Genomic DNA, 20,062 nt, shown 5'->3' with positions numbered 1-20,062 from the left:
TTAATTCAGCCTTTATGTAACTTTCTCCAACGGGATTAAGGACAACAAACCAAATATATTTATATGAATAATAAGTATGGGTTTTTTTTAATTGATGATGATAATGATTAGACTAAAAAACTTTAATCAGAATTACTTCCTGCACAGTATATTTATAACCACTATTACAGTGTGTTGCTTTTTTAAAGCAGTATTGAAGTCATTATATTAAGACTAGCAAAATAGTTATTAACAGGAGATTTATGTTACTCAACTGTACCAATGACCCTGGGCAACTCTTTAATTCAGCCTCAAGGAGTAACCCTGAGGAGCATCACCACTCAAGGGAGGAATCTCCACATGAACTCCTACAAGGAGTGTGTTGAAAGTCCCTGCTGTAAGAAGAGAGACTGGGCTTTCATATTATAAATTCATTGACTGTCAAATACATATTTCTAAGCCTGTGTCAGCCCAGCAGCCTCTAGTTCAGCACCTTTAGATAAATTATGACTATTATCACTTACTGGTTCCTTTATTAGGATGTCTGTGTGCTGCATTTTCACTGGTATGAGTTTCTGTAGGGAAATGTTGTTCTTCACATCCTCAGAATATTTAGCTCTGGATTAATGCGTCAGGCTGGCCTCAGTGTTCTTTACCACAGAAGGAGTGTAACCCCTCCTCTCCATCTATAATCAATAACTTTTCCAAATATGGTAAATTCCAGGCTGTTTTATCCCTCTACATAACAAAGGCAAAAGATGAACAGCTATTAAAAATGTGGTTGAAAATTATTACTATAGAGAAATTTTATGTGTGAAACAGTAAATGCAGAACTGGTTTCTGATCTAGCTGTCCTTCTCAGGCTTCTTCAATCTCTGTGAAAAACAAAAATAATAAAATTCTATATCCTGTATTTTTCATTCATAGCTCAAGGTCCCTCATCTCTTCTTGGGTTTACTTGCCACAGTTTATCTCTGGTTTCAAATTTTGAGACTTTTGTCCATGTCTTTTATCACTGAATTATTCCTCAGAACAGCATTGATAGCTTTCATACAGCCTTTCTGAAAAATGGGCCAAGTTGTGATTTATGCTCTTTGGCATCTTTGGCTATTAAGGTTTTTCTTGATAATTTCAGTAATTTCACGAGTATAAAGCGCACTGGAGTATAAAGCGCACTTCCGGGTGCTGGCAAATTTCGCAACTTTGTCCATATGTAAGGCACACCAGAATATAAGGTGCACTTCTGGGTTCGGACCAAAATTTTAGTCAAAAGAGTGCACCTTATACATGTGAAATTACTGTACTTTACCTGCATTTTGCTAGACTATAAATGGGAATTTCTAATTACATGAACTCTATGTCTTGAATTGCCTCATTCAAACGTAGGAGAACTAAAATGTAAAAGACAAGGGGTTTATCACAGCAGTACACACTTTTTAAGGGGCCAAAAGGGTTGTCACCTGCTAGCAATGCACCAACACTATTTATCAGATACTGCCCCCCACTCCCCACTTCCATTATCTGTCAATAAACTTAAAGAACAAAACCCTTTATATAAGTATGTACCTAGTTCTTTAATTCTCAGTTTGTGAAAGAGGATGCCATTCAGCTTAAGAAATGAAATAGTGTCATATTTTGATATGGGTTTTGAACACTGTAAAACAGTTCATTTTTCATTTCACATAAGCCTTAGAAGACTCAGTTGTCAATTACTTGCAGGCAGAAAATCTGCTTTGCAATAAGTGCAGGGAAATTCATCCCTGCTGCAACTTTATTGACTTGAAATTAAAATCAGCTTCTGTTAAACGGTCTATATGGGAAATACACTATTTGATTAATCAAAGGAAAGCATCCTTTCTGATATGTGTTAGTTTTAAACCTGAACTTTTGCTATACAGTTATTGCAATTAAATATGAAAAAAAACCTACAGAATTTAAGAGTGGCATAAGTGCTGGTGTTGGCTAAATGGTCTAATGAACTGCATGTGAAGATGCAGTTGTCAAGGCATGTACATGAGTGTGAAATGTTCTGCAGTTTATATGACAATATAGGTGTTTGTAGTCATAGAGCCAGATAAGAAAAATGTTGGATGCTGTTCATATTAAGGGGAAAATTTTAAATCAGTTTCTGTTATATGTAGTTCAGAGTTTTTAAAATTAAGCTAAAGTAGCCTGGCATCCTGATAACTACATGGGGCATGTTTGGAAAGTGTAAGCATGACCTAATAAATTTTCTGCCATTTTTAACCTGATATAGCACTCCAAATTCAATGTAGCAATACTCAGACATTTTCTGCTCTGGATGTGAGGTTTTGGACCTTACCTTCAGTTATTTATATTTTTGTTCTCTTGATAGGTATTTTCTACCTTCGCTGACTTTTTTTTCTATTTTCAGTCTTAGTGATAATGGTATTGTCACCCCAGTGAACTTAACGAAATACGAAAGCAAAAGCTCTTTAAATACATATCCTAGCAGACAGGAACCAGGGTAATGTAGAATACCCATTTAGTGTTGTGGTTTGTTTATATTGATGGTCTTGGGAGAGGTCAGAGGATATTTAAACTCCAAAAGCAAGAAAGATAATACAATAAAATTTAAACCATACGTAAGAGAGAAGAGCATAAAAATGTAATTCTAGAAATATGAGGTAACTGAAGGAAAGCAAGTCACCTGATAGAAGTTTAGTGCATAAATCCAGGACAGATTACAGGCTGCAGTTTTGTTTACAGTTTGGCATTTGTAGTGATGAAGAAATTGCGGACTGAATTAGTGAATGACACCACCTGTATGACTCCCACAGAAAAGCACTGAGCATTGCTTGGAGTGAATGTGTGAGAAAACTCCGATATATTTCACTTGACTGACTTGAAAATAAATGTTACAATATTGTAGAAACAGAAATCAAGAATAATGGAATATTGTAGGCAAAAATTGAAATATGAAAGATGCATGATTGCTTAGGTTTTAAATCTAGCACTAATTAATCAATTTCAATACAGTAAAAATATCAAAAGCTTAGGAATTTTTTCAGTCATTTAATAATCAATTTATTGATGAATATCTCATAAAATTAAGGAAGCTGTTTATCAATTAGTATGTATAAGTGACTGATGGAAACTCTAAACTTTGATTTATTTATCCCATAGATCACCATTTACTTATAAGCCATCAAGTAAAGCTGGCTATTTCTTAATAAAATGTAAACTAAAGACAGAGATTCATGAGTTAAGGAGTTATTACTGCAGAAAAAATATTGCCAAATGTGTTCAGTAAACTTATGTACAGTAATTTCACGAATACAAGCCGCAGCAATTTGACAAAAATTTTGGTGGAAACCCGGAAGTGCGGCTAATAGTCGGGGGCGGCTAATATGTGAATAATTTTCTGACATTTACAACCCCAGACGTGCCAGCCAGGGTGCCGAACCAAGCACCTACCAGTAAAAGCCGGCATTCTGCGATTGTTACAGTGTTACTGTGTTGCCCTGGCTCCCTGCAGGCAGCACGGGGGGTGGGGAGAGAGGCGGGAGAGTTCTCTTCTTCCCTCCTCTGCCGCAGCCCAGGGGAGGATGGGGAGGGGGGGGCGCGCCGCCATTGCCGCGGCTCGGGGAGGAGGCCGGGTGCTTTGGTGGCGCCCACCGCCGGCGCCACGGGCGCGGGAAAGCTCCGTCCCCGCCTGCCGCCGCAGCTGTAGGAGCGGGGGAAGCTCCGTCCCTGCCTGCCACCACGGGGCAGCGCCGACCCGGGGTGACCGAGCCCAGTGGCAGTGGCGGCCGGCCCCGAGCGGCAGCACCGGGCTGGGCCACCTGGCCCCGTCAGCAGCCCCTAGCGGGCCGAGCCTGCACAGCCTTAGGTCAGCCAGTAAACCCCACCCTCCCGCGGTTCTGTTACTAATTGCACACGGGTCCTCGCTGCGAACGACAGAGCGGCTTATATTCGGGTGCGACTTATTTATGGACAAAAACCGAAATATTTACCAACACCCAGAGGTGCGGCTTATACTCAGTGCGGCTTGTATTCGTGAATTTACTGTACTTTATAAAATAATATCATATGTTTACAAACATTTTACAAGCACTGGTATTTAAAAAGTATAATATATATAATAGAAATAATAAGTTAAATGAAGATTTCATGTATTATCTGTGTTTTCATCTTCAAGTCAGCATGTTCTTCACAAAAAGAAACTTTGTAATGCTTGGGATTTTTAAAAGAAATAAATCATTAATCTTGCATGCTTGGGCAGCTTGAATGTAGATTTTTGGTATGTGGCATACAAATACAGTAGTTTCACGAATACAAGCCGCACGGAGTATAAGCCGCACTTCCGGTGCCTCGACAATGTTGCTGTCTTTGTCAATAGATAAGCCGCACCCCGAATATTAGCCGCACTTTCGTTCGTAGCGAGAATCCGTGTGCAGCTTTCACAAATTGGCCAATTAGTAACAGGATCGCGGCATAGCGGGCTTTACTGGCTCGGGGCGGGACCAGGAAGGCTCGACCCGCTCATGGTTGCCGACGGGGCCGGTCGGGTGGTGCTGCAGCCGCCGCCCGGCTCACTGGCCCCCCTCTCCCGTCAGCACCGCCCTGCTGCTGCGTTTACTCGCCCTGCCGGCGGGCCAGCCGCCGCCGCCGCCGCTGCGAGGCACGCCGGCCACCCCGCTGCTGCGTTTACTCGCCCTGCCGGCAGGCCAGCCGCCGCCGCCGCCGCTGCGAGGCACGCCGGCCGCCCCGCTGCTGCGTTTACTCGCCCTGCCGGCGGGCCAGCCGCCGCCACTGCGGGGCACGCCGGCCGCCCCGCTGCTGCGTTAACTCGCCCTGCCGACGGGCCAGCCGTCGCTACCGCTGCGAGGCACGCCGGCCGCCCCACTGCTGCGTTTACTCACCCTGCCGGCGGGCCAGCCGCCGCCGCCGCCGCTGCGAGGCACGCCGGCCGCCCCGCTGCTGCGTTTACTCGCCCTGCCGGCGGGCCAGCCGCCGCCGCCACTGCGAGGCACGCCGGCCGCCCTGCACCATGTTTGCTCGCCCGGCCGGCGGGCCAGCTGCCACCAGGCTCACCGGCCGCCCCCTCCCGTCTGCACCGCCACTGCGTTTGCTCGCCCTGGCCGGCACTACAGGCCCCCGCACCGCCGGGCTTCCCCGCGCTGCTGGCCCTGATTCTGCTGGGCTTCCCCCGCTGCCAGGCAGCCCCACCCGCCGGGCCTCCTGCTTCTGCCATGCTCCCCTGCACTGCTAGCCCCAGTTCTCCCAGGCTCCCCCGCCCTGCTGGCCTGGGCTCTGCCGCCCCCCCTGCCCCGCCCTGCTGGCCCAGGCTCTGCCACCCGCCCCCACACTGCAGGCCCCGCATCTGCCAGGCTTTCCCACCTCAGCCGGGGCCGGCCGGGCTCCAGCTTGGCTTGGGGCTGCCGCGGGCTCTCACTTCTGTGTTGGCAGCTTTTAGAATATTGTTCATGTATTAGCCGCCCTCGAATATTAGCCGCACTTCCGGGTTTCCACCAAACTTTTGGTCAAATTGGTGCGGTTTGTATTCATGAAATTACTGTAATCTCAATATTGGCATGAGACAGTGGAAAATGGAAAGGGTTAAAAACCCCCTGAGACAAAGTTCTAAGAAAGGAACTCTACATACAAATTTCGTCCCCTTTGAAAATTATTTGTCTGATTTGCTATTAGTTCTCAATAAAAGATGTTTCATCAGTCACTGTAGAACATATATTCAGATGTTATTGAAGAAAACATATGCTTTACATAAAAGACACTGACAAAAAATAAAGAGATAGAGAAATAAGGTGAAGACTTCAAAGTCAATAATTCGGGAAGTTTAGAAATGACAAAATTATATTCCTGTAAATTGTAGTCTGTCCCTGCATGTTCATACATTTTGGCACAGCCTTTTTTAATATACATGGTATCTGAATTCCTGTGAGGAGCTGTTTAAGACCTCTCCAGATCATCCCAGAAACATCCACACCATGCAGCATGACATCTTGCAGACAAGATCCTTTTGACATCTGTTGTGCAACCAACTTCTGTGTATCACCATGCCCGGATGTATGCTACAACCAAAAGTGACTACGGTTTGGTACACTCATTAATCTTGCTGCAGGGGCAGGACACACTGTAAGGACTTCTGGGTGAGAAGCTAGCATGCTCTACTAGTGTTTCCTGCAGGACTGGGAAAACATTTCATATCTGTAATGTTTCAGGCAGTCAGATGCTGGGAGGACTCCTGGTTGCTGGACAGTCAGACAGGAGAGTTCATGAAGAGCCTTTGACAGATGAAAACATCATGTGAAGCAGTGTCGTGGTGTTTCAGGAAATGTATTGCAGCTTCTGCCTGGTCCAGGCTGTGGTTTAGTACAGGCTGTTGGAAATATCATGTTATTTCTGCTTGGTGGTTTTTCTTTATGGGCCTTATGTTGCATTGGTCAATACAGGGCTAATAGATGACTTCTGCAACTGCATTTTTACTGTAATCTCTCAGATTAAATAGCCCTGACATTGTAACACTGTGTATCTGTGTCTCTTTCTCTTTCTTTTTTGAATGTCGTGCAGCAGGATGATGGTGTATAGGCTACCTGGTTACATGCCTTGCAAAAATTTCTGGAAAACATAGTACTAAAGACAGAGTACTTACCTCACTCTAGCACCAAGTAGTACTGCCATAACAGGCTGCTTTTCAGGCATGTTATTGATGTCCTTCTAACTTCCATTTTGAATAAAGTTCTGCATCAAGTGAAGATGTTTTGTCGCAGAAGGAGTGTACAAATTATGAATTTAACACAGACTACTCCTGTTGACTACTCCTGTTCAACCCTGCCTTTCAAGAGAAAAATTAAAAAATGTCACCAAACTTAACACAGTGACATAATTCTAGAAAGGCTTTGGATAACACAGCACGGCAGAATGTTGCTGTGTCTGTAAGTGTTCATGCAAAAACTGAGGTTTTGGAAGTTGGCAATTAAGTTTTATGTGGTGTGTGCCACAGATAGTATATGATGTGAATGTGGACCACTCTGCCTGTAGGTGCTAGGACCCTTGTTTACCTCCCATGCCAAATGTTTACAAAGTTTTCTTGTTTGATGCTACCACACTGTTCTGCACAGCCACTAAAATATGAAATTATGTGGTCATAAGGAAAGGCTTTGGAATCTGCTTAAGGGTAATTGAGATGCAGCCACTGAAATCACATATCTGCATAAAATTCTAAATACTGATTTAGATTAAGGGGGAAAAATATGCACAGTATTTAACTCCATCATTTTAATTGTTACATTTTAATTAGCTCATAAACAGTGGACAAAGGAATTGTTACATATATGGGAGTCTGTATTTTTCTGTCAGTTCTTTCTGCCTGGCTCTCTACAATGGACCTCACTTTTTGCAATTTATGAATACCTATATGATTTGCCACCATTTTATATTTAAGCAACAGTTCTACATCCCTGAGTAAAAATTCTTCATTCTTTTTCTTTCCTAGAGAAGATAATGTTAAGAACTTGACTTATGACTCCAAACAGAATTAAGCAACATGTAGTATTTCGCTATGAATTCTTCTACATCTTGAAGCCCATACAAGCATAAAATTGGATTGTAGCTAACTGATTCTTGTGAAAACTAGATCTTTTCTGGTTCTGTGTAAGCAAACTTTAAGAACTTTTCAAGGTACCTCTTACATTGTGTCTTTCAGAGTTAGATCTAAATCTGTCCTTAAATAATAGGTATTTTAAAAAATTCATCCCACCATTCTCTGATAAAACTCACCAGATGCTGTGTCTGAATTCTTGCATATTTTGCAATGTAGTTCCATAAACCAATGCTTTTTATTATGAGATTGTTTGATACATGTTCTTGACCTTTTCCACAAAGCTTTACAGGAAAACTAGCATTATCTGAGTAAATAAAAACAAAGGAGCACTGAATTTATATTATTTGCTCCTTTTAATATATTTCTGATTAATTGAAATATTGGAGGTGTAGCTCTATGTTTTGGGTGAGATTTTTTCTTTGCAGACAGGTGTACCTGAGGTTGAAACTGTGTGTGTATATCTCATACTCTCTTATCATTCTGCTTGCAAATTTCCTCGTCATTTTAAAGAGCATGTACAAATCTGTCATGTAACTATGCTTTACTGCTTCATATGCAAATTTATATATCCAGGCCTCACAGAAAAGAATCATGCAGAATCACTGAGGTTAGACAGGACCTCTGGAGATCTTCTAGTCTACGTAAAATGAAATTGAGATGCATAAAACAAAAAGACAATATTCAGATTTTTTTTACTTGAAAATTCTAGTTGGTCAAAATTACTCTATAAAATTTACTGTAGAACTTTGACACAGAGAAAAGGGTGTGAATCAATTAATAATAATTTATAATAGTTATATTTAGTTACAAATATCTAGTATTTCAGAATACTTGCTAAATAATACCAAAATAGTTTTACTGCAACTATATCTTGAGTTAGAATCAGAGAATCATTGAATGGCTTAAGTTGGAAAGGGCTTCTAACAATCTTCTAGTTTGAAAACCCTACGTTGGAGAAGGATATTTTTCATTAGATAATGTTGCTCAATTTTATTTTTGCATATAAAAAGTTTGTGTTAAATTGCTTATTTTTAGGAATACTTTTCACTCTTTCTCATTTTTTTTTAAGGTGCTGGTGGCTGGTCCCCACTTGTGTCCAATAAATATCAATGGCTTCAGATTGATCTTGGTGAAAGAACTGAGATTACTGCTGTTGCTACTCAAGGTGGTTACGGGAGCTCAGACTGGGTTACAAGGTACCTTCTGATGTTTAGTGACAGTGGACGAAATTGGAAGCAATATCGTCAAGAGGAAAGCATTTGGGTATGTTCTTTCAATAATGAGAATTAAGTTTCTGCAAAAGACTTAAAGACAACTTACTGAATATTGTTGCAGATCTAAGCAAAGCTGTAGAATATAAAGAACTATACTAAAAGTGTTTAGATAATTAAATATACAAAGCAATTTAGCTCTCAAAAGGATGAAAGACAGTAAAAAGCAAACAAACATCAAAAATCTAGCTATAGCAGTACTCTATTAAGACACAAGGAATTATCTTGAGGATTAAAAATGTACTACAAAATCTCTTTTGTCTTGCTATGTATGGCAAACTTTTTTTCCCAAAAAGCATTGATCCCAGTGCATTAAACTTGGCTTTTAGTTACGGTTGAAAAGCAAAACAAAAGCAAAGCAAAGCAAAGCAAACCAAACCAAACTAAACCAAACCAAACCAAACCAAACCAAGACAAAATATTTGCTTTATTTTTTGTAGAACGTTTAAACTGATTGTAAGAATAAAATAAAACAAATAAATTAAAATCTTAACAATCTTGTCCCGGTCTATTTTAAAAAAACGGAAAAATGTTAAGCAATATTTAAGTTTTGGTCATCAAATTCAGAGTCTAGTTTCTGATGCTGTAATCTGTTTATCTCTGACTAGCTTTGTAAATAATAATGATAATTAATAAGCCATTAATAAGGCCATCACTTTATTTTTGCATGAATATAAATGAGAACAAAGCAACCAGAGAGATGATTTCCAAAGTCTACATGAAAATGTGGATTATATAGTTTTAGAAAAGGGTTGCATCTTTCCTTGATCCTCAGTGATTGGCAGCTTGGACTAGAGGAAGAATATTGGATCTTGTGTTATATTATTGTATCCCGTCAAGTGAATTCTGTTCCCCATGCATAGAGCTGATTAATTTCTAAATTCTTCTAAGCCTTTGACTTCACTTATTTCTTGCTGCAGTTAAACGTTATGTTAAAATTCAGTTCATTTTATGCATTTTGATTTTGTTGACTTTTAATTCAAAACGTTCTTGTCGCTCTTTCTGTCAAAACCCATCTATGGTATAATGAGATTATGCGGTGTTTTACTTGTTGCATAATTATTCTGCTTTTAAAATTTGCTATATACTTCTTCTACAGACTGTGTTTTCATAACAAAGAGCAATGAATGAGTTTCTAAGACATATGGCTGTGGGGAGTAAGAAGATCAATCATTTTTCCAAATGTTAATTGAGCATAAGTTGCTACAATATTGTCTCTGCTCATCTTAAGACAGACTGACGAGACATATCTGAGGGGTAGGGCAGCTTGATCTCTTCCATGGAAGCTCTTTTGAAATCCAATGTTGGTATTGCAAACAGTAATGCAGATTGTTATTTCTTGTATATTACCACCAGTAAAATATCAAATGAAAGTTCTGAAAAATAGTTAAATGCTGATGCAGACACTGGATATAGGGGTTGTTAGATCTATAAGAGCTAAAAAGTGGAGCTTCAATTCCATCATCTCAAACTTAATAAAAAATGATTATTTTAATGATTGCAATGCAGATTGAAGGTATGGCTTGCAGGCAGTAATGAATAATTCAAGGATGCAAACCATCAAATTCGGGGCAGCCTATTAATCTTTTTTATGTATCTTTATTTAGGAGTTCTGCTTCTAGGGGAATATATTTTCTCTTTTCTAAACTAATATACAGATGTAGTCTTGGAGTGAAACTCTTAAATCCCTATTTATTTTATAGATTTTCTTTGACTGTTATCTCTGACTTCTTAAATGACATGCTGAAGTTCGTTAAGGCAAGAACATCCAACATTTTATATCTACTGTGTTACTATTTTTAGCTGAGTTGATGGCCTGTTACAAGGCTACCTACCAGGGGTAATTTTTGGATTTTTTTAAATACTACTCTGTAGTAGAATAATGGAAGATGTCCAGTTCTGAGGACCCTGTGTTGAAATTTTCATTAGATATAAGGATTTTTACTTTGTAACCACTTTTGCAGGCTTAAGTAAAGATACTTTTCTTGTCTGAAAATTCACCTCCTATATTGTATTTTTCTTTTCAGAAGTTAGTTTTGAATTATCTTTGTTTCCTTATGGCTTGTCTTAAGGTTCTGAAACTCCTGTCACTGTGCAGGTATAACAGTTTTTTCACCTACAGTAAAATTTGTATAACAACTGAGGTGAAAGAATACTATCTACTCATCTGCAAATGATCTAGTTATCAAAACTCTCGTAATAGTTTGTGAAGATGGTAATTTTTTTCCAAGGCTGGCTACTCTAACAATAGGTGTCTTGCTTAGTTTGAAATGAACCGTGTTTCACCTTCCCCTGCCTATAAAACACTTCATCATGTGTTGGTGCTGAATTTGGATGTAAAAATTTTAGTTTGGTGAGACTAGCCTCTCTCCCTTTCCTGCTGGTAAATATTAAGTATTTGCTTTCACTTTTTTGTATACTGGGAACTGGTTTAGAAGGAATCATGGTGACTGTAGTCTTTACTCATACAATATATTTTGATCTCAGTGTTCTTATTTCAAATATACATTTTGATTTCTGTCCTCAGTGATATTACTGTCACTGTGTTTTCAAAGTTAACTGTATTTTCTTCCCTTTTTTGATATTTTTTGTAAGATTTTTTCAGTCAGACCTTAGCAGAATCAATATTTCCATCTCTTTTAGGAAATGATACAGTTCTGGTCAAGATATAATTCTCAAGTGAAATAGTTGCTATAAGTATATAAAAACACCTGGTTTTGCACAGAAAATAATTCCCTTTGATAATGATTAATTTACTCTTGAAAAGAAATTATTCAACTCAATTTTATATTTTCTTTAATTTTGCTATACATACAGAAGTGTTTGTACAACACATGTTGTGTCCTTTTATAGTCTTCAATCTTTTTATTGTGTTCCTATTACTTTGGATGTAGTTTTGGATGCAGTAAAGTTCAAACTCACAAGCCCAGTCTTTTGTGTGGTTCTCGTTTTACCTATAAAATGAGCAGAGGCCTCAAATGTCTTTGTAAATGAAGTTATCCCATTTTTTTCCTCTGGAAGTGATGATTTTTTTTCACTTGTCTTCTGTCAGACCTCAGGAGGTACACACTAAAACATCATAAAAAAATATGTTAAATTTTGGTCAAGAAGTGCTAGGAAACCTTATGTCTTTAAATACTGTTTATTAGAGTTATTGCTATTCATTCTTCCTCATAATTTGTATTTGTATTCTCCCTTGTAAGTCTAGATACTGTCACCTGTATTTTGTTTGTGAGGAATCTCCTGTTGTAATCATATTTATCTGTTTGGGGCTATCTATAATATTCCTTTCAACTAGTATAATTTCTGGGTTTAGCTAAATTAATATTTTTCTATCACAAAAGTGCTGTGTGTTTTTGCGCTGTGTACCCTCTCCTTGACATTACTAATGGCTCTTCTTTTAAATGACAGTAATAAGATAAAGAGATTAAAAGAAAGGAGTTAAGAGGACAAAGAAGGATAGCAATTCACAGTTTGAGTAACAAGTTTCCCATGGCTGATAATTTCAATGAAAACATGAGTCATCTAACTGACGGAGAAATGCATCTCAATGTTATTAACAGGAGTTTTGAAGACCAAAAGAAATGCAATTTCTCTTTGATTTAGTGTTGACTCTTTCTTCTATGACACACCTATGGAAATACACATATATTCAGCCTTCAATTTTGTGGATTGTATTTTCTTTTCCTGTGAGAATAATGGTTTATCCATTCCACAGCTGGTATTGAATTTTTACTTTTTTGTGTTTTGAATCTTTGTTTTAAAAATTCTTTCCAAAGAGAGAAATTAAAATTAATGGACAAAAATAGCTAAAATTTGGGGAAATTATGACCATTTTAGAAGACAAATTTGTTTGTGCCTGTTTACTTTTGTACATATATGGTTGTGAGGTCTACTGGTTGTTTAACTTAGCTGAAGCTAAAACTGTGAATTTGTTTAATCTAATATCCTCAACCCTGAGAGCTTGCACAGAAGTATTTTCACTGTAACAGTTACTCTTTTAATGGTATGTAGCATAATTTTATGAATGGTGAAGAATTAATTGTATATGCATTGCTACAAATATTCAAAACTTCCTTTTTAAAGGAGTTAGTTCTTTATATTTTGTTGGAGACTTCCCATGGTGTCTCCAATAATAAATAACTGACAATTATGTAAAGTTACAGGTTAAAAAATACCAAACCACAAGTATTATGTGATAATCACATGATAAGTTTCAAGAATACACTGTTCTGATAAAGCTGGTGACTCTTTCTTAGACTCAGTGATTCACGTTTGCTATGATCCTCCTCCTTGGAGAGCAGAGTCATCATTCTTGACCATAATTTGCTTCACTTTCGTAGCAGAAGGTGGTACATGCATGCTAATTTTTGGGTTCTGCTAATTACTTTTTGAACGCAAAAGTTTTTTCTATTGATTCCTTCTGCAAGCCAGGTATTAGATAATTTCAATGGGTAAACTCTATCACTACATTTTCCTTAGGTACACGTTTGAAACACTGACACTTCTGTTAGTGACAGGAGAGAGAGAAACTCTTTATCTATGTATTAAAGTAGAACATATAGTAATAACCCCCATGGGGGATCCACATTGGACCATTGAGTAGCTGAAGGACTGCACTCAGTGGAAAGGACACATGCTGATGTACAGAAGAGTGTGAAGAGTCACACCCCTTTAAAGAAGAAACGCGTGACAGAAACAACTTCCCACAGAAGGTATCCCTGCCCATGGCAGGGGTGTCAGACTAGGAGATCTTTAAGGTCTCTTCATACAACTGGCCCCCAGCCCACCAATCCAGCCCATCTGGATCCCTCTGTAGAACTTTCTACCTTCCAGCATATCAATACGTCTGCCCAGCTTGATGTTGTCTGTGAATTGACTAAGGGGGAATGTGATGGGGAAAGATGATGACTGGGGAAAGATGCTAGGGAATGCAGGAAGTAGCAGGAAAAAGCAAAGGAGGGAAATATTTTAACTTGGGGTATAAAAGGAGCTTGAAGGGAAATATTAAAAATAGGAAAAATTAAGTATGAAGAAAGTCAGAAATACAAGGAATCTTGGGTAGAATAATACAGTCAGGGGATTCTTGTGCAAACGCCTTTGTGAAATTGGTTGCATGCATAAACTTCCACTTACAAGGAGGAAATTTGAATATTTATTTAAAACATTAAAAATTTCTGAACTTACCTTCTGAGCTTTTGCATTTCTCTATCTACTTCTGTTTTAAAAGCACTTTGACCACAGTGCTATTTTTAGACACTTAAATGGCAATCTAATAAGGCTAATTTTGCAGTCACAATGATTAATGTTCTGTATAAAATAACTTATATTAGGTGAAGAGATGAATGCATGCATCAAGGTTAACCTGCCCCAGAATATTTAACATGAGTTAAAAAGAAGGAAAAAAAGATTGAAACATCAGCAAAAAATGCAGTGCCATAAATAAAATCTATATAATTTTTGTGGGTAAATATTAAAGGAATTGTTAATGCCAGAACAGGTAAAATGTATATTGACATTATGGATATTATAGCAGACCATATGTGGAAAAGATAAAAAGCTACACACATGCATATAAAAAATGTGTATTTAACCAAGGATAGCAAGATGCCCTGAAAATACGCGAATCCAGCAACATGCAGAAGTAAATATTCTCTAGGTTTAGGCATTTACTGGTTATTTGAAATGTGTGTGCTAATGTGACAGGTATTATATTAACAGTAGCTTTGGGAAACAAATGTAAATGTGTTGGGAGCATACTTCGTTATTTTAAAGACTTCCGCTATGCAAACTATTAACTATGTACCAGAATTGGTTTCTGGGACTGACCTTGATCAAGACTATTTTCCAGACAGTTTCCAGCTGCATCATAAGCAACAGAAAAACAGATACAACTTTCTATATTTGCGTAGTACAAGAGAAACAACAAGCAGTCGGTTGTTTTCTTCTGCCTTTTCTGCACGTTTAGTTAGTGAGTTTATGCTATAATGACTTTCCACTTAGAAGATGCAGAAATTCTGTAAATGACAGCACTATTATCTTGAGTTGTTTTTGCAAGTTAAAAATAGTGCTTTTTCATTGAGGTAATTATTTTCTTTTAGCTCTCTGATTATCTCTACTCTAAATATATTATCTCTACTCTAAATATAGTGATGATACTTATAAACAGTAATATTTTAATGTTCATATGTGTGCAGAAAATTACATAGGCAGCATTAGAACTTAAAAAAAAGGAAAAAAAATAGTTCTTTGTCTCTCCTCTCAGGTGTTTGCTGCTCTAGAGTGATATTGCACTGATCCCTATCATTCTCATTTTAATATGAGAAGCTTGCGCTTGAACACGTATGCCTGCCTGAGAATGACTTATGATGTGTGAGGAAAATTGTGCTATGACTGGGAAAATATTGTCCCTATTTTCTGCAACAGACAGATTATGTGCTTGAAGAAATCAAGCTGTCTTTGAAGAAAGCATTTCATCTTTATAATCAGAACAGAGTGTGTTCAGTTTGCTCAAGTCTTATTGAGCAAGTAAGTAGTAGCAGACCACATATTCAGCTTCTCTCTTGTTTATTCCAGCTACTCTCTTTAAATACAGCAAAAATACTTTCAGAAATGGACTTCTGACCTGATTTGGAAGAATGTCTCTGTCATATATGGATTTGTTTTATGCCTAGTATAATTCCTGATGTTTAAGGTTAACAAAGTGAAAGAACTGATATTTTATAAAAACTTAGGTCACTGAACTTCACAGAAAACCTCACATTATTTTGAATATATAATAGCTTAACCCTGGTTTGTGATGATCATGCTATTTTAATAGTTTATGAATTATTTAAAAAATATATAATGTCTAAAACATAGTAATATTTGAAACATTTCCACATTCCCCTTTTAGGCATTTAAATTTCCTTTACAAATGTTTTTAAACATTGAAACTACAGAGTCCTAAATGTAGAAATAGGAATTTGGACATCTAAGTGTTTCTTGAACTTGGCAGCTCCAACATACACTTAGATGCCCAGTTTCCTATTTCAACTGTTAGGAATCTGAATTTTGTCAATAGTCAGTGTTTTCAACCCAAATTTAATTTGTTGATGATCTTTCTCTGTATCTGCATTTCTATAAAACACATGACATGGCTATTAATCTTATTCTCTTACATGACTGAATGACAGTGTTCAGGCTACTGTGGAACTAAGATCTGTCTTTATTCTTTTGTAGTTGTTATGCTTCATAAACACAGCAGAAGTCCCTTTTATTTCTTGTGGTGACTGACCTAACATGGAATAAGAAATTGCCACCCTGCTGTATGATCCAATATGAGCTGTTTAATGTGCAACATCACATTTGCATTGTGGACCTATGGCTAAGCATTTACTGGAAACTTAGAAAACCTGTGTAGTTACGGGTATAAATAATGGGTAAGAATTATCTTCTGAATACTTTGAGAATGCAGAGACTTTTAGGGTAAAAAATATGAAACCTATTTCCAAAGTATTTTTCTTAACAGGCAAATGCAGTTTAAATATAGGGTGAATCATAGAGTGGTTGAAGTTAGACAGGACCTCTGGAGCTCATCTAGTCCAACACCACTACTAAAGCAGAATCACCTAGAACAGGTTGCACAAGCAGAATCAGCTTGAACAGGTTGCACAGAATCACATCTAGGTGGATTTTGAATGTCTCCAGATAAGGAGCCTCAACAGCCTCTCTGGGCAACCTGTTTTAGTGCTCTTCCTTTCAGAGGTCTGGGGTCCCTGAGGCCTGCCTTTAGCAGCAAAGACTAAACTGAGAAGGCATTCAGTATTGTCTCCTTCTCTGTGTCCTTTGTTGCTGGGACATCTGCAGCATTCCACATCAGACCTACGTATTCCCTAATCTTCTTTTTACTACCAATGTCCTTGAAATCCCTTTCCAGATTTAATTCCAAATAGACTTTAGCCCTTCTTGTCACATTCCTATACACACTGGAAATGAAATCTCTATGTTTAAGACAGTTACACAAAAAGATCTATTTTGAAATATTGAATAAAATTTCTGTTGATTTTTGAAGTAAAATGTTCATATACCTCTTAGTGTAAATGTCTTATTTTATCAATATAATCTTTGATTGATACCGACCTGACCAGTACCTTCTCAAAAAATCCTCTGTCCATATTTTTTTGCAATTGTCTAAGATACAGTGTGATCATCATATCTTCATAGCCTTGGTAATGGCACAGAATTTACTAAAGTTTTACAAGCTTGTACTTTATATATTTTTGATTCATTATTGGAAGCTTGAATCATGTAAGGACAAACAAGGTTAGTAATCTTTATATCAATGCTGTGTACTTTCTTGTTTCTATATTTTAGGGCCTTCATAAATGGAAAGGACTGCCATTCCTCTACTGTATATGTACTTAAATTTTAGCATTTTGCATTTCTATGCTGAATCAGGAATAGGCTTTATTCTATAGTAGGCTGGTGTTTAACCCATTTAAATCTACATTTTTTGCTGCCAGACAGTGACATTTCTTATCGCTTGTTTTAGAGGTCATAGGTAAGTAGGTTTGAATGAACTTTATTTTATATTTCTTCCCTTGTATAAAAGTTGCTAGACTTAAACTGTGTAAGGAATATTTGTGTTTTAAATAAGTGATTCAGCAACTATAACAATACTTTTCATACCTAGTAAAGATTTCTGAGTGATCAGACCTATATTTTTAAAATTCAGTGAATTTCTTATTCATTCTCACTTCTTAAATTGCCTTTTTTCAAGGTCAAGTAGCCCTTATTAAAATATCACTGAAAAGAGCTACCTTAATGTGGCTCAAGGAGCCTTGCTTCTACTTTTCTGTATAGTTATCTGTGGATATGCTAGCTGGAATTCATGGTTTTTTGATCTTCAGATCTGAGTCACAGTATCCAAAAAGTTTCATGAAACATTATAATTTACAATATTTAACTTATTTAACAAAAGTATCTCCTTTATCAAAGTGGTGTGGTTTTGTTTTTTTTTTTTCTTTTCCTGTATCTGCTAATTTATCTGCAAGTTTCTCAGCAGATTTCCTTGTGTGTAACTCAAATCTTTGAACAGGAATTGAGCATAGAGACTTTTTTGGGTAGACTTCATTAACTTCCATAATTTTCAATTAAAAACATCTGAATTTTATTTTACCTCTTAGATAAAGTTTTATTTGGGTTAGCAGACAGGTTATGGATTCTATACGTATTTGTTGGTGTTGCTACCACATTCTATATTGTAAGAGACATCCGATAAATTCTTAAGGGATTCCATGGCATTTGTAATAATCATCTTTTTCAACAAGCTGGCTGTGTAGATTTTTCTTATAATCACCACATTCATTGTTATTTATTAGGATTACTGACAGGAATGTTTGGGGAAAAATGATAAATTAAGTAACTTAAAGGCATAATATCCTGAATCTGTATCAGGCAGTGGTAGATACTTGTGCTAAGATAAGAGGCTTCTATGGTCTTAATGGAATGTTAAAAACTAGGTGTTGTCAGTGTCTAGTCATAGATACAAACTGGAGTCAGCATGGAATTTTTCTTCAAATTTGTAAGCTTTTAACTTCAGCTTTATTCTCTAGCATTCTAGTGACTGGAAAATAGAAAAAAGAGTGGAAAAGTATTTTTTTTTGCTTTTATGCACAGTTTTGCTGACTTAACTGATTATTTTGCCTCAATGAGATACATATATCTATGTTAGCCTCGGCGTGACAAGTTTTAACAATTCTATCAGTTAGTTTTATGAATCTGTTTATCATAGTCAAACATACTAGTCAAACAGAACTACTCTTTCAAACAACTCCATCTTTCAAAACTTAGAATGCATTATTCACCTCCAGTTCAGAAATATTTGGGCGTTTATTCCTGTTAAGAGCCAATAACCATAACATTTCAGTCTCACAATTCAAATATGTAATGACAAATAACCTTGAAAATTTTAATCAGTGGAATGCAAAATTTATCAGATATGTGCAAAAGAGTTTTAGCATTGAATGTATCCTCAGTTGTCACTAATTATGTTTTAATACCTGTTTGGTCTTTGTAGCTATTGTATTGTATGTGGTGGAGATAAAAAGTGAAGTACAAAGGTCAGGCTTCATCTCTGGTCCCTACCATACAGAGTAGCTTATTTTGAGAAGTGAGAGAAAGTGAAAAGTTATTGTGCTTCAAACACTTTGTATATTGTGAAAAAAGTTACCTATTTTGCCCTTGGGCCAGCGAATCCTGAAGAGCATGCAGAAGCATGTATAAAGCTACAGAATACTACTAAGACACAAGAAGAACATTATTAAACCACAGTAGTCTTAACCACTGCCAGTCATCACACCAATGACTTCTAAAGGAAAATTGTCCAGTGCCATTTTTTGTCAAGATTTAATGAATTGATAATGTATGGGCTGATTAAGTGGTGAGTTTATGTGATGACTTTATGAGAATGTGCTTGCTGCAAAGTTATGACTAGGTTAAGAGTCTGAAGTCATTTGAATTTTAAAATGAGAGACCCAAAGACAGGCTTTGCTTGATGCAGGGGGAAGACTGAGATTTAAAGTAGAAATTTTCATCTTTTTCACCTAGCAAAGTCAATGAGTTGGACAGGATTTTACTCCTTGATTCTGATGTATTTTGCCTACAGTATATTTAATGAGCCCTGGACAAGCATGATTTCTTCAGGCTTTGCTTTCCTAAGGTTGAGTCCAGGTTTCAGGGGGCTATCACACTCATGTAAGTTGAGTATGAGAAAATTTGGAATATTCCACTAGAAAATTCACCCATTTAAACTCTCTTCATATCTTAAGTTTGTATTAGGTTTTATAAAGCTGGATGAAGTACATTGCAGGTAAGAGATGAGGAGTTGCATATATGGAGTTTTAAATTAATCTATAAAACTGTGGCCTACTTTAACACATGAATTTATAATTATATTCATCTTATGATATCTTCACTACTTAGACTCTTATGGAAAGGTGTTATTTTAACATACTGGAGAATGAGCAACAGAAGTGGTCAATTTTGTTATTGTTGTTTCTTGGCCAATTCATTTTTCCTGTTAAATGTTTATTCTTTCTGCATAGTTTCTTTCTCTGTTTTGGCTTATGGAGTTATCAAAGATTTCTTTTGAACTTGGAAGGTGCAATGTTCTACTCAGGCCAGTAAGAGTTGTAGAAAGAGGGATTCGTGGTGAGCTCAACAGCAAAAACTTTCCCTTTCT

General features: G+C 37.3%; 1 protein-coding gene across 2 annotated transcripts in view; it reads left to right on the top strand.

Annotated features, from left to right (window-relative positions):
• The window catches only part of LOC117010618 (contactin-associated protein-like 4), a 238,988-nt gene that overhangs the window by 76,472 nt on the left and 142,454 nt on the right, over positions 1-20,062 (top strand). For both annotated transcript variants that reach the window (XM_033085306.1, XM_033085305.1), the window contains exon 3: positions 8,637-8,830. In XM_033085306.1, the coding sequence (XP_032941197.1) occupies positions 8,637-8,830 (194 nt within the window). The remainder of the gene's footprint in view (positions 1-8,636; positions 8,831-20,062) is intronic.

Source organism: Catharus ustulatus, chromosome Z, assembly GCF_009819885.2.
Source record: "Catharus ustulatus isolate bCatUst1 chromosome Z, bCatUst1.pri.v2, whole genome shotgun sequence".
NCBI classification, from domain to species: domain Eukaryota; kingdom Metazoa; phylum Chordata; class Aves; order Passeriformes; family Turdidae; genus Catharus; species Catharus ustulatus.
Note: the sequence above shows the minus strand (reverse complement) of the source record. Positions and strands in the feature narration are given on the sequence as shown.